Here is a 19,141-nt window from a genome sequence, read left to right as displayed (position 1 = left end):
TGTATTGTTGGTAAAGTTGAAATGAGTGAACCAGAATCTCGAGAAGTCTGGCGAACACAGTTAATTTGTTAGTTGTGTGTTTGATAAAACAAGAGGGATACTTTTGTTCCAAGTCAGCCAGTATCTGGAGTTAGATCCAGGACCTCCTGCACTACAAACTTAACTGCTAAGCAGCAAGTAACTGCACATTTATGTTTTCCTGGCTCTTATTCATCTTCCTAAGCAACTAATATTATACTGGCCTGAACTTCATACCAAGGGGGTCTATATATCGTATATCTCTATGGCAGTGATATACAACAAAAACTTAAATATATTATTTTCTGGCCAAAATCTATTTAAAATATACATAAACAACACATTTTAAATAAAATAATTTCTAAAATATTATTATATATTAAATAGATTTAATTTAAACCTTCAATCGCAAGTACAAACTATTTAAAGGGGCAAGAAAATACCTTTCAAAATGTAAGATTTATATATATACACATTCTTTCTTTGCCACCTGTTGGCCATTACAAAATTCCAGTAAGTTTAAAAATAAGACAAACATTTGTTTGGAAATTGTTCATCTCTGGGTCGTGCTTAAAGAGTGCCCCCATCTTCCAGATCATGCTGTTAGATCATCAGAGCTGTTTTCTGCACAGCAGAGTCTGCAGATATTTCCTGCCATCTGAATCCAGATGATCTGCACTTTGAAAATATAGTTCACTGCACAGTACTGCATATTACAAAAACTATTTTTGTAAATATCATTCCTTTAGGAATATCTTTCAGGGATAGTTCACCTAAAAGTGAAAACATATTATCATTTACTCACCCTCATGTTCTTCTACTCCTGTATGACTTACTTTCTTATATACCCACAGACACACACACACATATATACATATATACATATATGCATATACTGTAGATAGATAGATAGATAGATAGATAGATAGATTGTGATTTTTTGATTGTGTTTGGATAATGTTTAAAACATGTCGTCATGTTGTGTGACCACCAGCGTAATTAGCACAGGGTTTGTTTTATGGAGGGGCTATTATCACTCGCCATAAACAGCCAAAAGTCGCCATTCTCCACCCCAGCAGTCAGGCAGGGGCTTTTTATGGACCTCTTGTACCCAACACACGGCACACATGTGTTTCCTTGCCCTGTCGTGATCGATCAGCACCCTGTCACGTCAGTCAGTCCTAGCGAGGCCAGTCTTGTGGCCATTAGTTTCCACCAATGTTGGTCTTAATTATTCGGTAGGTTTTGATAATAAAAACACATTCCTTGAATCACACTGTTTTATAGGTCTTTGATATATGTTTTATATGATGGGCTTTTAAGAATGTTATTAGCGCCACTGAGTTTTAACAACTTTCAACACTTTTATTTTTCTTTCAAATTATGAAATACAAAGACCATGTAACTTAAGTGCCAAAAGTCCCGGCTTAATTTAAAACAGGCATCTTTTAGGGTTCTGCATTGTTTGAGAACAACTATTGATTCAAGTTTAATTTAGCTTAAGGTGCTAATGATTAACAACTAAACATTAGAGGCATTTTTTTAAGATTAGATTTGTTTAAGTGGTATGAATAACAAGCAGTCTTTTTTTTTTTTTTTTTTATAGACTTTCTAGCAAAGTGCTTCAGGCCACAATTAGTTGCATGGTTTTGTGAAATACCTTGTGGGTTTATAATATGGCGATGAAGGGTTTAAGGTGTTGTTGACCCAAAACTGACCCAGACAAAATCGTAGCAGAGCAACTTACGCTAATTAGCATGTTTTCATAGGGCATCCAGACCTGATGTTTAAGGAGTGAGAAACTGGTACAGAAGGCAAAAAGAAAAATAGAAAAAAAAGGCACTGGCTCAACAGGCACAAGTGTGCCCAGTACAGCTTTATTTGTAATGGGCAGGGGGCTCGTTTTATGGACATTTTAGGGACAGAAAATTTCCATTCCACTCAATCATGTGGTATTATTAAAGGTGGTTCTGCCACAGCACAGTCAAAGAGGTGAAATTAGTCTGTTTTTCATTTCACAAGTTTCCATTGCAAACACCGAATGGAAAGCAAGGTTTTGTTTTTCTGAATAGTTCATGTTCCATTGTTTTTCAGCAGGCTGATAAGGTCTTTAACATTTTAAGGCTGGAACAAAATAATATTTAAAAAAAAAAACAGTTTTTCTTTAAAGGAATAGTTCACTCAAGAAAAAAAAAATCTGTCATCATTTACTCACCCTCATGTTGTTCCAAACCTGTATGACTTTTTCCATGGAACACAAGAGGTGAACTTTTGAAGAAAATCTCTGTACATTTATGAAAGGTCTTGAAAAGCGATGCGATGTCCAATTCATCTTTTGAGTCAGATCTGAATGATCTGAATGGTCCAATTCACACAACCGGTCTAAATGTGTCATGTTCAAAATGTAGAAGAAAGAAAGTCACATGCATCTGGAGCAACATAAGGGTAACTAGATGATGACAGAGTTTTCATTTTTGGGTGAACTATCCCCTTAATTTTCAGATTGGGGCAGTGTTCTCAGGGTTGTTGTTTTTTTGTCCTCCATGACCTTTTTTTCTGTCCTCTATTGAGTTCTGTGTTTAAGTATCCTGTCAGTACACTTGGTGCTAGAATGATTCCCAGTCAAATAAAGTAAGCTAATAGCACCAAAAGAGAGTCATTCCACAGTTTGAACTTCATGCTGAAAAAGTGGAAAATATAAAACTTCTGGCAGAGGAACGCCACAACTGCACATACACACAACATTGGCTCTATGTGTATTCATGTGCCTATGCACTTGCTTGTGCATGTGTGTTTGCATTTATGCTATTACTTTTGATACAGTATACCAATGTACAATTTTAGCCATTTAGTTATGTCATTATAGCAAGACTGGATTTGCGATTATTCTATTGGCTGATGCACTGATCCAACAAAAATTAATGTAGCAATAACCAGACTTAAAGGGATAGTTTACGCTCAGTTGCTGGTCCCCATTGACTTCCATAGTATGGAGAAAATAGAAACACTATGCAAGTCAATGGGGACCGGCAACTGAAGGTTAACTATCCTTTTAAGTTCAACCAAAAATGTAACTTCTGTCATCATTTACTTACCCTCATGTCATTCCAATTGTGTATGACTTTCTTTGTTATGTGGAACACTAAAAAAGGCACTCTGAAGGACATCACTGGACATTGAACCCCACCGATTTTCAGAATACCAGTGTAGTTATATTTAACTAAAATTAAAACTATTATATGTTTTCATTAATTGAAATAAAACTGAAATTAAATAAAATAAAAATATTAGATGAATATTAGATGAAAATTTAAAAAAAAATTGTCTGGGCTGAAATAAAATGTATTTAATATAAAAGTACTAAATTACTGAAAATGAAATAAAAATAAATTAAAGCTAAATATAAATATTTAAGAAAAACAAAAATGTAACAAATTTACTAACACTTGAAATAAACATTTATAATTAATTTATATAAACAATTATATGGACCTAAAGAATGAAAGAATGTTTGCAACGACATGAGAGTGAGTAAATGATGGCAGATTTTTCATTTTTGGTGTGAACTGTATTTTGATGTCAACAGATGATGTAGTTAAAAAAAAAAAAAAACTTCAGTAGTTTTGTCAGAAATAGGTGTATCAAAGCAAACAGATTTCAAATGTAGCTGTTGAGCTTGAATTACTGACAAGCAGAACATCTGTGCTGAGCTGGTGCATAAGTTTTGACTTATTGACTCCCTTGAGTTGTGTGCTGTCTATTTCTTTTACTCCTTTTTAAACTCAGTGGATGTCAGCTGTGCTTCCAGATGTCCCTGCTCTCTCTCACCCCGTCTCATTAAGAGCCTGTAAAAAAGTTGGAGGGTGGCATCATAAAATCCCCACTATAATGAGTGGTTAAGTGCAAACAAACAAACGCGAGAGAGGTCAAGGGCGGCCAAAACACAACACTCGTACTGGCCTGACAGAAAAACTGCAGACTTTCACACAGCGGGATGATTGTTCCCCATTCTTCCCTGACATGTCCAGGGCAGAGAGTGATTACTGCAGGACAATAGGGCAGCCTGGGACAGACAGACCACCTGTCAGGAGGTGGGGAGGAACCTTAATCAAAATGAAAGAATCTCGGCATCATGCTGATTAATATAAACCACCAGAGCCTTTATAGACAGCCGATCCCTTCACTCGGAATGGCCCAGGTTGGCTCACGGGTTGCTTGGCAACAGCGATACTGAATGAAGTGTTGGAACTGCCGTGATTAAAGCTCTAGAGCGCTGTGGGTTCGACTCTGCTGTAGCGAGTAGCAGGAATCTCGCCATAGGAATTCAGCAGCTTGCAAATCCCGCTCAAGTCTGCGTATGTTGTAGGCTTTGCACAGTCTGTTGTCTCAGATTAGATTGATTTCAAAGAGCTCACACTTTTATTAGGTACATGTGTTTGATGTTGCAGCGGTCAGGCTTAAAGAAGCAGTGCACCACATAGCGTTCTATGAGCAAGACTCTGATTTATTTCGATTTTAGGCAGTTCTGGCCAACTTAAAGTGATAGTTCACACAAAAATGACAATTTTGTCATAATTTATATACCCTATACTTGTTTCCAAACCTGTATCAGTCTTTTTTTCTGTGGAACACAAAAAAATAACAAAATAAATCAAATATTTTGAAGAATGTTGGTTACCAAGAAGCTGACGCTAGCCATTTACTTCCATAGTATTTTTTTCCATACTATGCAAGTCATTAGGGGACTGTTTCTCTTTTTTGAACTTCAAATGATTAAATATATTGATTTATAAATGTAATATTATTGAATTTATTAAATGTGATACTAATCTTATCTATCTATTGTTGCTCATAAGTCTTTTCTAGTTAAAAATGTGTTGATGAAAAAATATAATTGATAAAAAATCTAATAAATAAAATATAATTTTTTATTTCAATTTATTTAACTTTTTTATATTCAAATTCAAATAGCAATTCTGCATTCATTTGCTACTTATTCTTTCTTTCATTCTATCTGTCTATCTTTCTGTCTGTCTGTCTATCTGTGTTCATAAGGCCTTTTAAAGACGAAAAACTTAGTTAAATTTCATTTCAATTTAGTATATTCTACTTTGTATTCAATTTCAAATCACAATTTTGCATCCTGTTTTAAATTTAGCTATTGAATTGCAATTTAAAAGGCATGCTCAATTCTGAATTACATGCAACCCTGCTGTTCTGGAACTTCTGTCAGAAGACCTTAAATTCTGCTATGGATTTCAGCGAGCAGGTGAAAGTGAGTTTGTGGACCACAGCGCACACATACATGCGAGTTTGCACGTCACTCACCACTTCCCAGTGTTTATGTTTTGCTTATGCAGCTGACAGGCCCAAACCCTTGATTATCTGTCCTTAGCACATGGCATAATCTCGATCCTCTCCTGTCTCCCCCCACCAAACTTGATCCTTCCTGCTCCAGTACCACTAACTACCTTATGCACTGCTGTTTTAATCCCCTTGACTCCAAATACAAGTATTTCATGACTCAACAGTCTATTTATTAGATCAGCTCTGCACAATAGCACATCACACCGTTCCCTGTTTCTGGGATCTCTTGTCTGTGAGGTTTATGGGTGGAGAACGTGATGGGATCAGGATGGATGAGAGAACGTGGAGCTATGTGGTCCACTTCCTAATGTCTCATGGAGCAACAAGGTCCTGTAATAAAAATGTACTGTGTCCAGTCTTCCTAGACAGGATTAGACAAATGTAGCACAGTAAGCATCCATGCTGCCATTTACGCAGACTACCTCCATGTGTGATATTGCAGACCTCACACATTTTCAGTTACCTTTGCTCCTTGGTGCACCTGCCCGACTTCATTTCAGGCTGCTGACGGCTTCTCTCATCGGCCGTCACATAGAGTGACCAAATGACCTCACCTCCTCTTCCCTGCTCCCCATTAGAGCTTGTCGCTGGGACTAATTTATAGGAGTAGGGGGCACAAAGAGGGGCTTTATTCTGTCCCCCCTTCCCATATGAAGATCAACTCCTTTGGAATGTCCACCCCCCACATCGACAACCACAGATTAAACCATGTTTTATCCCTTACAGCTGAATTCACCAAAGACTACTCATTAACGAATAATCAAGAAAAAAAAAACGGCAGTTAAATTTCTCTAATCTGAAAAGCAACCTCCCTCTCCAGTGGTATAAAATGGCGCTTTACTAGAAGGAGTGCTCTAAAATTTCCGGCATTTTCCCCCTCAGCATCCATTGTGATTTATGTTGCAGCCACAACAGGGGAAACATTGGTCCACCTCATATTCTTATAAACATCAACACGCTGGTTAAGAAAAGCAGGCCTCCCCGTCCCACTGCCAGACGTGTAAATAAGCTTCCCTGTGGGAGAAGAGGGAACCACTGCGCTGTGCAGCGCTCTCATGTACACCAGTAATCACCACCATTGTTTATTCTCCACAGCGCACACACAAAAATACAAGGATTTGTTTTTATGTGGCCAGTGCTGCATATCAACTGAAAATGCATCTCAGACGGGCTAAAACTACGGTGGCCGAGAGAGCTCAACGCGCTGCTGTGTTGTGAGGATTTGCAGCGCGTTTCTTCGTTTGCATGTGTTGTGAGGATTTGCAGCGCGTTTCTTCGTTTGCATGTGTTGTGAGGATTTGCAGCGCGTGTGTTGTCAAACTGATGAAGATGGTTTCTTAATTTGCTGGTGTTTTTTCAATTTGCATGTGTTTTCTTAAGTTGCAGCGCGTTGAGCTCTCTCGGCCACCGTATAAAACAAAAGCCAGGCAGTGTATTTGCCTGTGTGCAGTTTGTGGCTCTTGTAGCTCTGACCCCCTCTAGAGGATCACAATGGAACTTCCTCTATTATCGCAACCATATGTTCAGCCTCACAGGGCAGTTCATTTTACAGAGATGTATTTTGAATATAGGATTCATATCTGGATAATATTGGGAACCTGAAATATAATGTAATCCAAGTAGATGTAAATTTAGATGTAAATAACTTACTAAAAATAATGAATTAATTTGTTGTTGATTAATTTCTTGGTTAAGTTCTTCTTGGATAAATGTGTTTAAGTGTGATTTATCTATGTATCTATCTGTCTGTCTGTCTGTCTGTCTGTCTATCTATCTATCTATCTATCTATCTATCTATATGTCTGTCTGTCTGTCTTTTTTATCTATCTGTCTGTCTGTCGAATTTTTCCATTCATCGAGTTCTCGAGTTTTGGAAAACGTGATATGATGAAAAAAAAAAGCGAGTGCTGGTAGCCCGTGAGGTGTCTGACGTGGGGGGCTCGCCCTCTAAATAAACTTTGGCGTTCAGAGAGGGGAAAGAGACGGCAGAGAGCTGAAGTCGTCAGTTACCAGACGAGCATGCGAGCTGAGAGGAGGCGAGAGAAAGGGAGAGATAGTGAATTGCTCAACCGTGAAACTGTGAGCTATCGAGGTTGAATAGAGAAGAGCGACGTCTCGGTGACTGTTCAGAAATAAAGCGCCACGAGATGCTGTGATGAGGATGACGCAAGGACCTCCTACATGTTAGGCTCACTAAATAAAGTAACCTTCTCACCTGGACGTGCCGTGTGGAATCACAGCGGGGAATACATACAGTAATTCAAGACGACAATCCAACTTTATCACCATGCCAGTTTAATTTGATTCCCTCCTCCCCATCTTTAAGTTTTGCTTACAGTGCGCTGGATGGAGAACTAACACTTCCATTGTTTCCATGGAATGAGTGGCTCTCTCTTTGGATATCTCACAGTGGCACAAATGTGGATTGCCTCCAATATGTTACTGCCGAATCGGCCCAGGTGCATTTGGGCCATTGAAAATTCTGTTTCTCTTGCGCGTGAGCACAGCTGGGGCTTCTGCCCGGTTTAGGAATAACATATTGAGTATTGCACAGATCAAAGTGCGATAAGGGACATTGAAATTGACGGGACAAGCATCATTCCCCTGATTACTATGCAATTACAACTGATCTCCATTGTTTTGATCTTGCATTGTATGGAATACACAAACTGTCAGCATCACGGCTCCAGGCACCGGCTACACAAACGTAAGTTCTACGCGCAGCTGATCTGATGCTTTGCGCACACCTGCACGTCTCTTACTGCCTGTTTGTGTGAATCGTTTTTTTTTTTTTTTCATTTTGTAATCATTATGTTTTTAAATACATTCTATGTCATACTTTTTGAAACGTTAAATGATTGTTTTATAAGTTAAAGTCTCTTTTGGGAAAATGATATGGCATAGGCCTAATTATCAGGTGATAGGACACGGTTAAGGTTTACTATGAGAATTGTTAACATGTTTATATATTTATTTATTTATTTATTTATTGAAGATTAATATGTGCCACTCACTGCATAAGCCTATATAAAACTCAAAAGCTAAAAAGAAAATCAGTGGACTCGACACTCTAAGCATTTCCTGTTGTTATAACCATATGCAACTGAGAAAAAGCAGTTACATATTTCTCAGCAGTTGAAAGATCTACCGAAATGTAGGCCTATATGTTTTCTAATGACAACTGTTTTTCTCCGTTTGTATTTTGTGACAAATAGTCTGGGTTGCCAAGTGTGCTGTGCGCCAACTGTGGCAGTTTTTATGAGGTGTGAGGGTTTGACTTATCGCACCAATTTTATATATATATATATATATATATATATATATATGTGTGTGTGTGTGTGTGTGTGTGTGTGTGTGTTATATGGAAATAGACCAACGGCTATGAAACATTACAGTGAATGCACTAGGCCTATAGGCAAATATTAATTAAATATTAATTAGGTGTTTTTAATTAAATATGCTAAAATAGGTGCAGCAGAAATTTTTTTGTAACCTTGGCCAGATCTGTGCCTTGCCACAATTCTGTCTCTGAGCTCTTCAGGCAGTTATATATATATGTGTGTGTGTGTGTGTGTGTGTGTGTGTGTGTTATATGGAAATAGACCAACGGCTATGAAACATTACAGTGAATGCACTAGGCCTATAGGCAAATATTAATTAAATATTAATTAGGTGTTTTTAATTAAATATGCTAAAATAGTAATAGTACGTAGACTTTACTTAGGGTACACGCCGTATTTTAATAGTCCTATGTCATGTCAAGTTATTTATGTATTTATTTATTTTTATTTATTTAGGCTATTTTGATGCCAGTGTTAGTTCACAAACCATTGAATAGTCTTTAGGCTACTTCTGTTCTCCACAGCCTCGTTTTCATTTGGGAAAAATTCAATATGGCCTCTATGATCCACATATGAAATAAAAGTAGTATGGTACTGTGAACATTGTATAAGAAACCGCCTGTCCAGTTAAAAGTGTATTGCAAACATTTTAAATAGTACAGTAAATCAAGCTATTTTCTCAGTGATTCTAAACTTTATGTTTTTAAAACTATTTTATACAATTTGAAAATCTGAAGAAAAAAGCGTGGAATACTTTGGCTGTTTTTTAAAGGGGTTCGGTTTTATTGGTGATTAGCAAACAGCGTAGTGTTGCTTGAGATGAGCCAGTCTCTCAGTGAAACTGCGCTTGTCACCAAAGCCTGTTTTTGATCCTCATTGTTTTGTTTTGATGGCTTCATTTGAGGAATATTTCACTTGTATCCCACTGTGAGGACAGAACAGCTGCTTAGGCATCCTAGATAAACTTCTGATGGGAAATGTTCCGTTGAGGTAAAAGCTTAGAAGACGCGTGAAAAGGTGTCACGACAGTGACAGTGTTTCATTTTAGACACTTGTGAGGTTTGATTCGGACACATAACTTATCGGCAAGGGACACACTGCTGATTTTGTCATTTAAATTTTGTTTTAGGTTACGTTACGGTTCTTATGTTAACGTACCTTTCATTAACGAGTAAAGTTTTAGTCGTATTTTGCTTCACTGTCTCGTGCTATTTTTGTTGTGATCAGTGCGAACATGAAAGTATGAATTTGCACACCATTATTAGCCTGTGCATTCGTTGTGCACTGCTCGTCTATAGCATCAAATGGCCAGTCCAATGTCTTGTTTGGATCGCTCTCTAGCGGCCACTACATTACGCAGTAAACCCTTTGTAGTGCGCTTGGTCCGTTTGTTGACTGTTGCTGCTCGCGGAGATATCAGTAAGTTAGTTCAGTACTAACAGAAGCACAGCGAGTTTCCTGTTTTCTTCCAGTTTGCAACAGAGTCGAGTATATCCTAGGGAAAAAAAAAGTGTTGTTTTTGGTTTTACAGTTCATGGCCCGAACCTCTCTCACCCCGTCCAGGACCATCTTTATAGTTGAACTGAGCACATAAAATATTTGTACATGTTAAAAAGTTACATAGATTTAGTTAAAGGTTACATGATAAGAAATTCCTCATTTCGTTCAAAATACCTTTTTTTTTTTTGCGTTTTTTAGCACAATAAAACAATCCGAACTTGATTTAAACGATTGTAACAAATCTGACCTAATATAACACTTAACAATGACAGTCAGAGATATGACAGTACGACATATGAAAATTACATTTTCAAAAGACCATTTTAATCAGATGTATTACTGATGAAGGCGAGGCTATAACCAAATACTCAGGATTGTAAGGGGACCATGTGTAATTTGGGGGTCATGTCCCCCTCGCTGTCTATGGTGGTTATGGCCCTAGATGGAAGTGTTTATATGAATATTGTTGGTTTACAGAGAGATAAACTCTGAATTGCTCTGAAATAAGCAATTCATGCATGACAAGCTCCAGAACTGTGTAATTGAGTATGATTTTTATTTTAACAAGCAAGGTAAGCAAATAGGACTCGAAAGGCTCGATTAGAATGAATGCATAAACATGGTCCAAATTAGATGGTGACAAAGCCAATTAGATGCAACAGAATAGCTTTTGGTATCAGGGAGCCGCAAAAATGCCATTGTGGCTTTGTGGCACTCACTGGGTTGTTTCAACTCTGATATTATGGAATTCAAAATACAAAACCCTTATCCATCTTTTCTTTATAAAACCTGGATTGTGGACTGTGGTCAGGACATTGTCTTCAGCATACTAATTATGTGCTGTCATGTGGCATATAAGAAAAATATGTGTCTAATCAGACTTTGACAGCTAGTTAGTTCAGTACACAACTGTTATTTTGAATTTAAAGAGGGAACGATTTGGGTTATCCTTAAAGAGCAGAAATATTTCATTCATTTCAGCATATTTTTTTAACAATTCACATATTTCAAAATATTTCAAAGAGATGCTTTTAATAGATATGGGTGAGCAGGGTTATGAATATGGTCAAATCTATGCTGGTGGTGTGTGAATGGTGGCAGACACTGACAATGAAGTGTGAAAAACGTGATGACCTTCATCCATTTGTATGCACCAGCCATCATCAGATGCTGCTAATTACATTTACATTTAGTCATTTTGCAGACGCTTTTATCCAAAGCGACTTACAATTTGGGGATACATAAAGCGATTCTTCTTAAAGAGGCAAACAGATACAGGAAGTGCTTGTAATACCAAGTTTCTAGACATTGTTCAAATAAGTACAAGCTAGAAAGAGAAGGAATAAATAAAGAGAGAGAAATTTTTTTTTTTTTTTAATTAAGAGACTTTGAAACGTTTGTGATGGACAGAAACTTGGGTGAATGACCTATAACTAATTTATCAGTTCACAGAGAGTGACCAAACGGTCGCCTGACCTCAAACATTTCCTGTCTTCTGTGTGTGCGTCTCTGTGTCTCCGCTTTGACAAGTAAAAGCTACACGGCTTTGATTTGCATGTAAAATAGACACCTTTTAAATGCCAAAGAATTTGTAACATCTGATACTTATAACATCTGAATATTTTCTTTGCATATGACTATTTTAAAAGAGTGCTTTATTTGTAATGTTACTGTATTTGTAGTATATACTCTATTTGAGTGTACTAGGTCACAGAGGACATAAAAAGTGAGGTCACCACAAAAAGAAGCCTTATGAGTAATGCTAATGACAGTATGTGGTAACTAACTTCCTTGTGAATAAAGCCATGGCTGTGTTTTTTAGTGAATTGTATTTGCTTGTGTGGCCTCCCCATGTTGTTAATACCCCAGGAAATTAATTGTTTGGGCCTGCTTCACTGACTCAAACCACAAGTCTTTGGGCAATAAGTAAATGCTTTTGTTTAATGTCGATGTCTGACATTTTGTTATTTAATTAAGTTTTAACTACTGCTTTACTGATAGATTCTGGGAATGCTTGCTTTTGCGGTCTTCGAGTTTGAACCATGGGGAAGCGATTTTGAACGTTCGGATTTCAGGAGTGCTCGTGTGGTTGTTATGCAAGCCGACCCAAGGGCTGTGGCAGCGCAAGGGCAGGCAGAATTCCTCCGTGTACAGGGTTCTGTGAATTAGAGAGCTTTGGCAGGAACACATGTGGGCAAATGGACAGCAGTTGTAAAGATTGCTTAGATATGTCAAACAGAATATCCTTGATCTATGGCAATCTGGCGGCCAAGAGTGAACTCTGGGAATCAGGGGAGGGAGACAGAAAAAAACAACAACGATGCCCTAGACCGACTTGAGTAGTATGGAATGTAAGAGCAGGTTGAAAACATCTATTTGTCTGTTTGTCTGTCTGTCTGTCTATCTGTCTGTCTATTTTGGCTTGTATTCAATAAGGATGCATTAAATTGATCAAAAGTAATAGTGAAAACATGTATATGATTTCTGAAGGATCATGTGACACTGAAGACTGGAGTAATTGCTGCTGGAAATTCAGTTTTGACATTACAGGAATACATTACATTTGAATATATATTAAAATAGAACATTTATTCTAAATTGTAATAATATTTCATAATATTACTGTTTTTACTGCATTTTTTTTTTCAACTAAATGCAGCCTTGGTGAACCTAAGAGACTTTTTCAAAAAATATTTAAAAAATCTTACCGACCCCAAACATTTATATGCTAGTGTGTCTATATATATTTTGAACATTGCTGTCTCTTATAATATTGCATAGTGGGTCAAAATGGTAAAAAGACACTTTGTAAGTCTGTGTGTTACAGTGATGTTAGGGATCCTCGTTTCCTGTACTTTTTAAACTGCTGCCTTATTGTTCAGGTTTGTGGATGGTTGTAAAAATCCTCAATATGTAACATCCTTTCAAGCCATATCATTTCAAATTGAATAAAACTGAAAGTAGAAGCTATTTTTTAAACCTCTCTGAAGTTGAGCTAGACCAATCTTCATTTTACCCTACCTCACCCTCATCCAGATGCTCTGAGACCGGGTAAGTCTCTTCTAAAATGCAGAGCCTTTAACCATTTGAGACTGACCTTTGAGAAACACCTGGAAGCGATCGACTTCAATCAAAGATGCACCTTGAAGCAGCTGAGGAGCACCTTCCATTTTTTTACCCTGCCGAATTTAGTAAGGTACTGCACTGTACTTTACAGTATGATGCGATTAGATCAGTGAACATCTGTTCTTCTCACAGTAACTGTAAACTCAATCACTTTTGACTTCTTCAGTTCCCAAGCCAAAACAACAAGGCCATCGTGCATAGATATTATTCACAACCCCTTGAGCAATAAACTGAAGAAAACATTCTCTCAAAACTCCTTGAATACAGTCAGGCCTATTTCTCAGAAATATTGTCTCATTTTGTTTCGAGTTGCTCTGTCCAGAAGGTTGTCAGGTTAGCAGTCAGCTCTATAATTTAAAGGTAAATCTTATCTTAAGGGATTTGTAAGTGAGGGTGTTTTCTAAATATGTCACTGGGACATTGAGAAACCTCTTCGTCATGCATTTGTGGTGGGCCATTTCAGCATGTATTTGCAGCTGGAGGTCTCCAGTGGAGACTAGTTGATTCCGTCTGGGTTTTTGTCACAGTGAGGCCACTCTGTTTGCGTGCTTATGAACATAAAGGCTACTGTGCTGCTGTTTGCGTGCAAACCCCGGTATGCAACGTGTCCCTGTTGATTAGTTTCTCTGCCAGGAGAATCCACAGATGACTGTGCTTCCTGTCGTGTTTATTATTACACTACATTATGGTCACTGTTGTAGTCTTAATTGATGGCTCTGTTCTTTCCTTGGAGAAGCTGGAATCATTTAGTTGTACCCACCATTCCTGTTTGTTCTTATAAATGTTGAGAATGTCCAAGTAAATGCCAAGTATGTTTTTTGTAACTAGCTGCTGGCAGAAGAAGCAAGGCTTTCAGTTCGGTTTTCTAGCCTTTGCAGAAATTTGGATTGCTACACATTATATTAAGGCATTATATATTTTTTGAAATGTGAAACTGTTTAGTGAAATTACATTTTTTGCATGTATATTCAGCCATTTTTATTCAGAGGAAGTGTGCAGAGGACAGGAAATGATGAGAAGGGAGTTTTCGTATTCAGTTGGCATTGCACATACAGTATGAGTACCGCAAAACACAATGTGAAGTTTGTTTTTACATGCCATTTATCAGCGGGTTTATCTGAAATATATTATTCCACGACAACAGACCACAAAGCAAAGCAAAGCCAAAACCCAAACATTTTAGGCAACTTAGAAATCCCAGCCAGGACATGCCTAGGAAAAAGAGGACATATGGTCACCCATATATCCATTACACTTTTCAGATCTTTACATTTGCATACATAATTTTTTGAGCACACATGTTGTTTGATCCTAAAGTAAAATTGATGTTTCTACCACAGAGGGTTCAGGGGTCAGCTCCCAGGGATGCCAGGGAGGCTGTCAGACCTGTTCGGTTTACAATGGCTGTCTGACCTGCAAACCCAAGCTTTTTATTCACCTGGAGAGGGACGGGATGAGGCAGATTGGAGTGTCAGCGATACCAAGAAAGAGTGTGTCCCTGGTGAGTGCCCAGTTTACAGTCATAGATATGATGGACTAGTTTTTAGCATCCTTTTTATGTGGCCGACCACCAGTTTAGATTTCAAAGCTTGGACTAAATCCTCATACTTTAAGTAAGAGTAAAATAAGTATGTTTTCTGTAAATACATTAAAATGTCACAAAAAGTATACTTGTGTTTTAGCATATTTCTTAAAAGCGTAACTAAGCATATATTTATTACCAACATACTTCGTTTACTTTTTAAAAATATATTAAAATGAAATTCAATACATTTTAATGCACTTCAAGTAAGCATGTTAGGAGTACAATTGTATTATAAATATACTATATGAATTTCAAGTACGTTTTAATACATTTAATAGTGCTTTTTTTTTTTTTACCTGGGCTGTTTTTTCAAAAGTAGTTAGTTACACTACAAGCTACAAACAAAGAGTAGCTAAATACATTGAAGGTACTAATTGTAAAGGGTAATATATTATAAAATATCTTTGTGATATAATTTATCATTTAATTCGAGCTGTATTTAATAGCACAAAAACAATTAGGGGTTTTGCATGAACAAACGTAATTATGGTGATGGAATTAAGCTCGAACAGATAAAGGTATAGTAAATCTAATGAAAACCTCATTTACACAACTGAGGTGAAAATATAGTACATAGTACAGGGATATGAATTGGTAAATCGTTTTTTGTTAATCAGTTTATTTAAATGGACAATCCGAATGAACCAATTCATTAGAATGAATCAGACTCAAAAGCCATATATGACAGAGAGAATCGTCTGAATGAACCAGTTCACTAGAATGAAGACCATCTGAATTAGAGAGAGGACCATCTGAATAAAGTGATTCACTTATATGAATCAGACTTTCAAAATCGACATATTCAAGAAAGGATTGTCCCGATTTACTACAATAAATCTGACTTGGAAAACTACATATGAGAGAGAGGATCCTTCCGAATGAACCAATTCACTAGTATTAATCAAATGATTGAAAGCAACATATTAAAGAGAGGACCATCCAAAATTAACCGATTCATTAAGATGAATAAGACTTTCAAAAGCTACATATTAGAGAGAGGATCATTCAAATGAACAAATTTACTAAAATGAATCAAAATATTAAAAGCTACACATTAGAGAAAGTGCCGTCTGAATGAACAGATTCATTAAAATGAATCAGACTTTCAAAAGCTACAAATTAGATAGAGGACCATCTTAATGAACTGACTTATTAGAATGAATATAACTTTCCACTGCTACATATTAGACAGATGGCCATCTAAATTAACTGATTCACTGCATATTAGATAGATGATTGTTACTAGAATAATTCAGACTTTGCAAAGTAGTTTGGAAAAAGTAGTTTGTTAAAAGCTACACTATAATGAAAATAGCAGAACACTCTCAGAACAAAAGCTGTCCCACCCTAATTACCCCTACAGAGTGCATATTAGTACCTTAAAAGTACATATTGATTCCTAAATTGTATGTTTTATTACCTTTTGAAAAGGTACCGCACCAGTGACAACTTTTGTACCCTTTTTCAGTAGTGTTATTTTCAAATGTTGAGAGCAGACTGAAAAATGTTGTCCAGTTAGTTACTCCGCAGTACTTCTAGTGAAGCTAACTGTGTGTGTGTGTGTGTGTGTGTGTGTGTGTGTGTGTGTGTGTGTGTGTGGTGTGTGTGTGTGCGTGCGTGCGTGCGTGCGTGCGTGCGTGTGCGTGTGTGTGTGTGATGGTTTTACAGCATGTCCTGCGGACTGCGACTCCTGTCAGAACAGTGACACGTGTACGAGGTGTGCGCTGGGACACTACCTACTGCATGGGCAATGTCATCACGTCTGCCCAGACGAGTTTGAGCCCAATGACTTAATGGAGTGCATCCCAACAGGTTAGTCTCTAACATAACACCTGCTGTCAAGACACAGTGCTGTATGTGTGTGGCTTCACTAACTTGTTAACTGTGTTTTAGTGCACTGTGAAGTGGGCGAGTGGAGCGAATGGGGCCCCTGCTCACACTCAGGTAAAACCTGCGGCTTCAAATGGGGCGAAGAAACAAGGATCAGGAAGGTCCTACAGAATCCCTCTCCAATGGGAAGCCCGTGCCCTACGACTTCTGATAAGAGGGAATGCTTTGTCAAAAGAAGACGATGTAAGTGGCCAATATAATTATTGATAAATAGACCCAATTATCACTGAAAATTGTAAATCTGATCACTTAGAGGAGTAAAAAGCTGCATGATTTGAGGTATCATCAAAACCGTAACCCTAAGTATGAGCAATAATAATAGTGATGCTTGATTTAGTGAATGGAATTGCCAGTAGGCTGTTGTACAGTTTCCACTATTTTATAACAAAAAAACATTGACTCATTGATAAAATAACATTGATAGTTATTTTATTATCATATAAATGCTTGTTTTGTATTGTCTGGATAATTATAAATGTAAGTGCCAGAAATATTTCCCAACTGATGCAAAACAAATACATGTAGCAGATTCAAGGATCTGTGCAGTTGTAAGCTTAACCATATTTGGACAGTTATGTTTTGAATGTTTATTTGTGTAGTGGTATTTGTGGGACATTGCTGCTTTATGACAGACAGCAGGCCAACTCGACGCTCCATGGCTCTCCACCTCATAAAGACTCAAGGCCTCAGCACAGAGAGAGAGAACAGAGGAAAATAAAAGGGGATGGAGATTTGCATGTGAACTTTTCAGACTCCAAAGAACAATTATATGGATTGATCTCACTGTCACACAAATTCAACAGTAAAACACATACGCACAAAACATGTCAAATGTCGCTCTGTACCAAAAGCTCTGTAGGCAACATTTTAAAGAATCATAGGCACATTTATGATGCAGATATATTTCAAGAGGACAATGACTTGCTAAGATGTCAAAGTTAGCATTGCATATATACATTAAGTGTTACACATCCTCCCCATCAGGTGTGCTGTCATCCGGTGGCTTTTATGAGGTATAAAATATAATTAATAATTGTAAAAAAAATATATATATATATATAAGTAATTATTCATTTAAAATCATTTTTAAAAAACTGTTTTACCCTAAATAAATATTTATGCTTATTAAATTATCGGGTCTCCAAATTCTATAGTAGTGTTGCATAAAATATAGAATTAAATATGTTGGACAAAACAAAATATACCCAAAATATATATTTATGCTCTTTAAATTATGAGGACCCTCCAAGATAGCATTGCATAATTAGTTTGAAGAGAAGGAATCCCATGATGCACTGTAAAATAAAATTATTGAAAAAATAAAAATAATTAAAAATCTATAATAAAAGATGGTGCACGAAACAAAACATTATAGACACATACATACATACTTACATACAGATAGATAGATTCATGTTAAATCGAAGTGAGGAGTGTTGTATCGATCCGCTGGGGGCCACGAGTGAGGGGTGCGTTTTATACACTGCAGGCTCGGTTATCAAACTCAACTCCGCTTGTGATTACCCAGCTCCCCCAGCTCCTGAAACATCAACTGCATGCTAATTATCTGCTGGGGTTCTGTCCTGTCCATGTTTATGTTCAACATACACCAGCAGGGTCAGTGGTCTGACCCCCGCCAACTCAAAGTAATCCCAACCCGCCCACTGACACTGATACATCCTCCTTGTCCACCCCCGACTCCTGATACACACAAACACACACACACATATGCAACTGTTTTACTTGTTGTTACCCCAGCCAAATCACTCTCCATTCTTCTCTCGTTACTTGTCATTTGTTTTTCTTTCGTGTTTTCCCTCTGACTAATCCTGACCTTTTTCTTACACAGCTTGTCCAAACGCAGCCCTGCGTCTGGCCCCTGTCCTTTCCCTTTCATGCTTCATGACTCTGAATTCAACTCCTAGTGTCAACATGTGCTTCTTTTTTTTTGCTCAGTTTTTTAATGTTGATAATATATATTTGGGGTCAGTTTAAAGAAAATATTTTTATTTAGCAAGGATTAAACTTAATGACAGTAAATGTTACAAATGTAATGTAATGTTACCAAATATGTTCTTTTGATGGTTTAAAAAATGCTATTCTTTTGAATTTTTTAATCATTTTACTTAAATTATTTTAAATTATAATAGAAATTAGAATTAGAATAGCTCCAAAAACCTCCCTTTGGGGACGTCCTCATTTATAAAACTGGTATAAAAATAAAGTAAACAATGTTTTTTTTTTAATTGTAAAAATGCAGAAAGTTTCCTGTAAGCTGTAGGTTTAGGGGTAGGGCGATATAATAGACAGTTTG

At 37.1% G+C, this 19,141-nt stretch overlaps 1 protein-coding gene across 1 annotated transcript in view; it reads left to right on the top strand.

Annotated features, from left to right (window-relative positions):
* Nucleotides 1-14,830: 14,830 nt before the first annotated feature.
* Nucleotides 14,831-19,141, top strand: part of LOC107668313 (R-spondin-3-like) — a 9,904-nt gene continuing 5,593 nt past the window's right edge. The window contains exons 1-3 of the mRNA XM_016460153.1: nucleotides 14,831-14,853; nucleotides 16,606-16,749; nucleotides 16,831-17,010. Coding sequence (XP_016315639.1) covers nucleotides 16,731-16,749; nucleotides 16,831-17,010 — 199 coding nt within the window. The 5' untranslated portion in view covers nucleotides 14,831-14,853; nucleotides 16,606-16,730. The remainder of the gene's footprint in view (nucleotides 14,854-16,605; nucleotides 16,750-16,830; nucleotides 17,011-19,141) is intronic.

Source organism: Sinocyclocheilus anshuiensis, unplaced genomic scaffold, assembly GCF_001515605.1.
Source record: "Sinocyclocheilus anshuiensis isolate Anshui unplaced genomic scaffold, SAMN03320099.WGS_v1.1 scaffold1623, whole genome shotgun sequence".
In the NCBI taxonomy this organism is placed as follows: Eukaryota; Metazoa; Chordata; class Actinopteri; order Cypriniformes; family Cyprinidae; genus Sinocyclocheilus; species Sinocyclocheilus anshuiensis.
The sequence above is the reverse complement of the archived record's forward strand: the minus strand, read 5'-3'. Positions and strand labels throughout refer to the sequence as shown.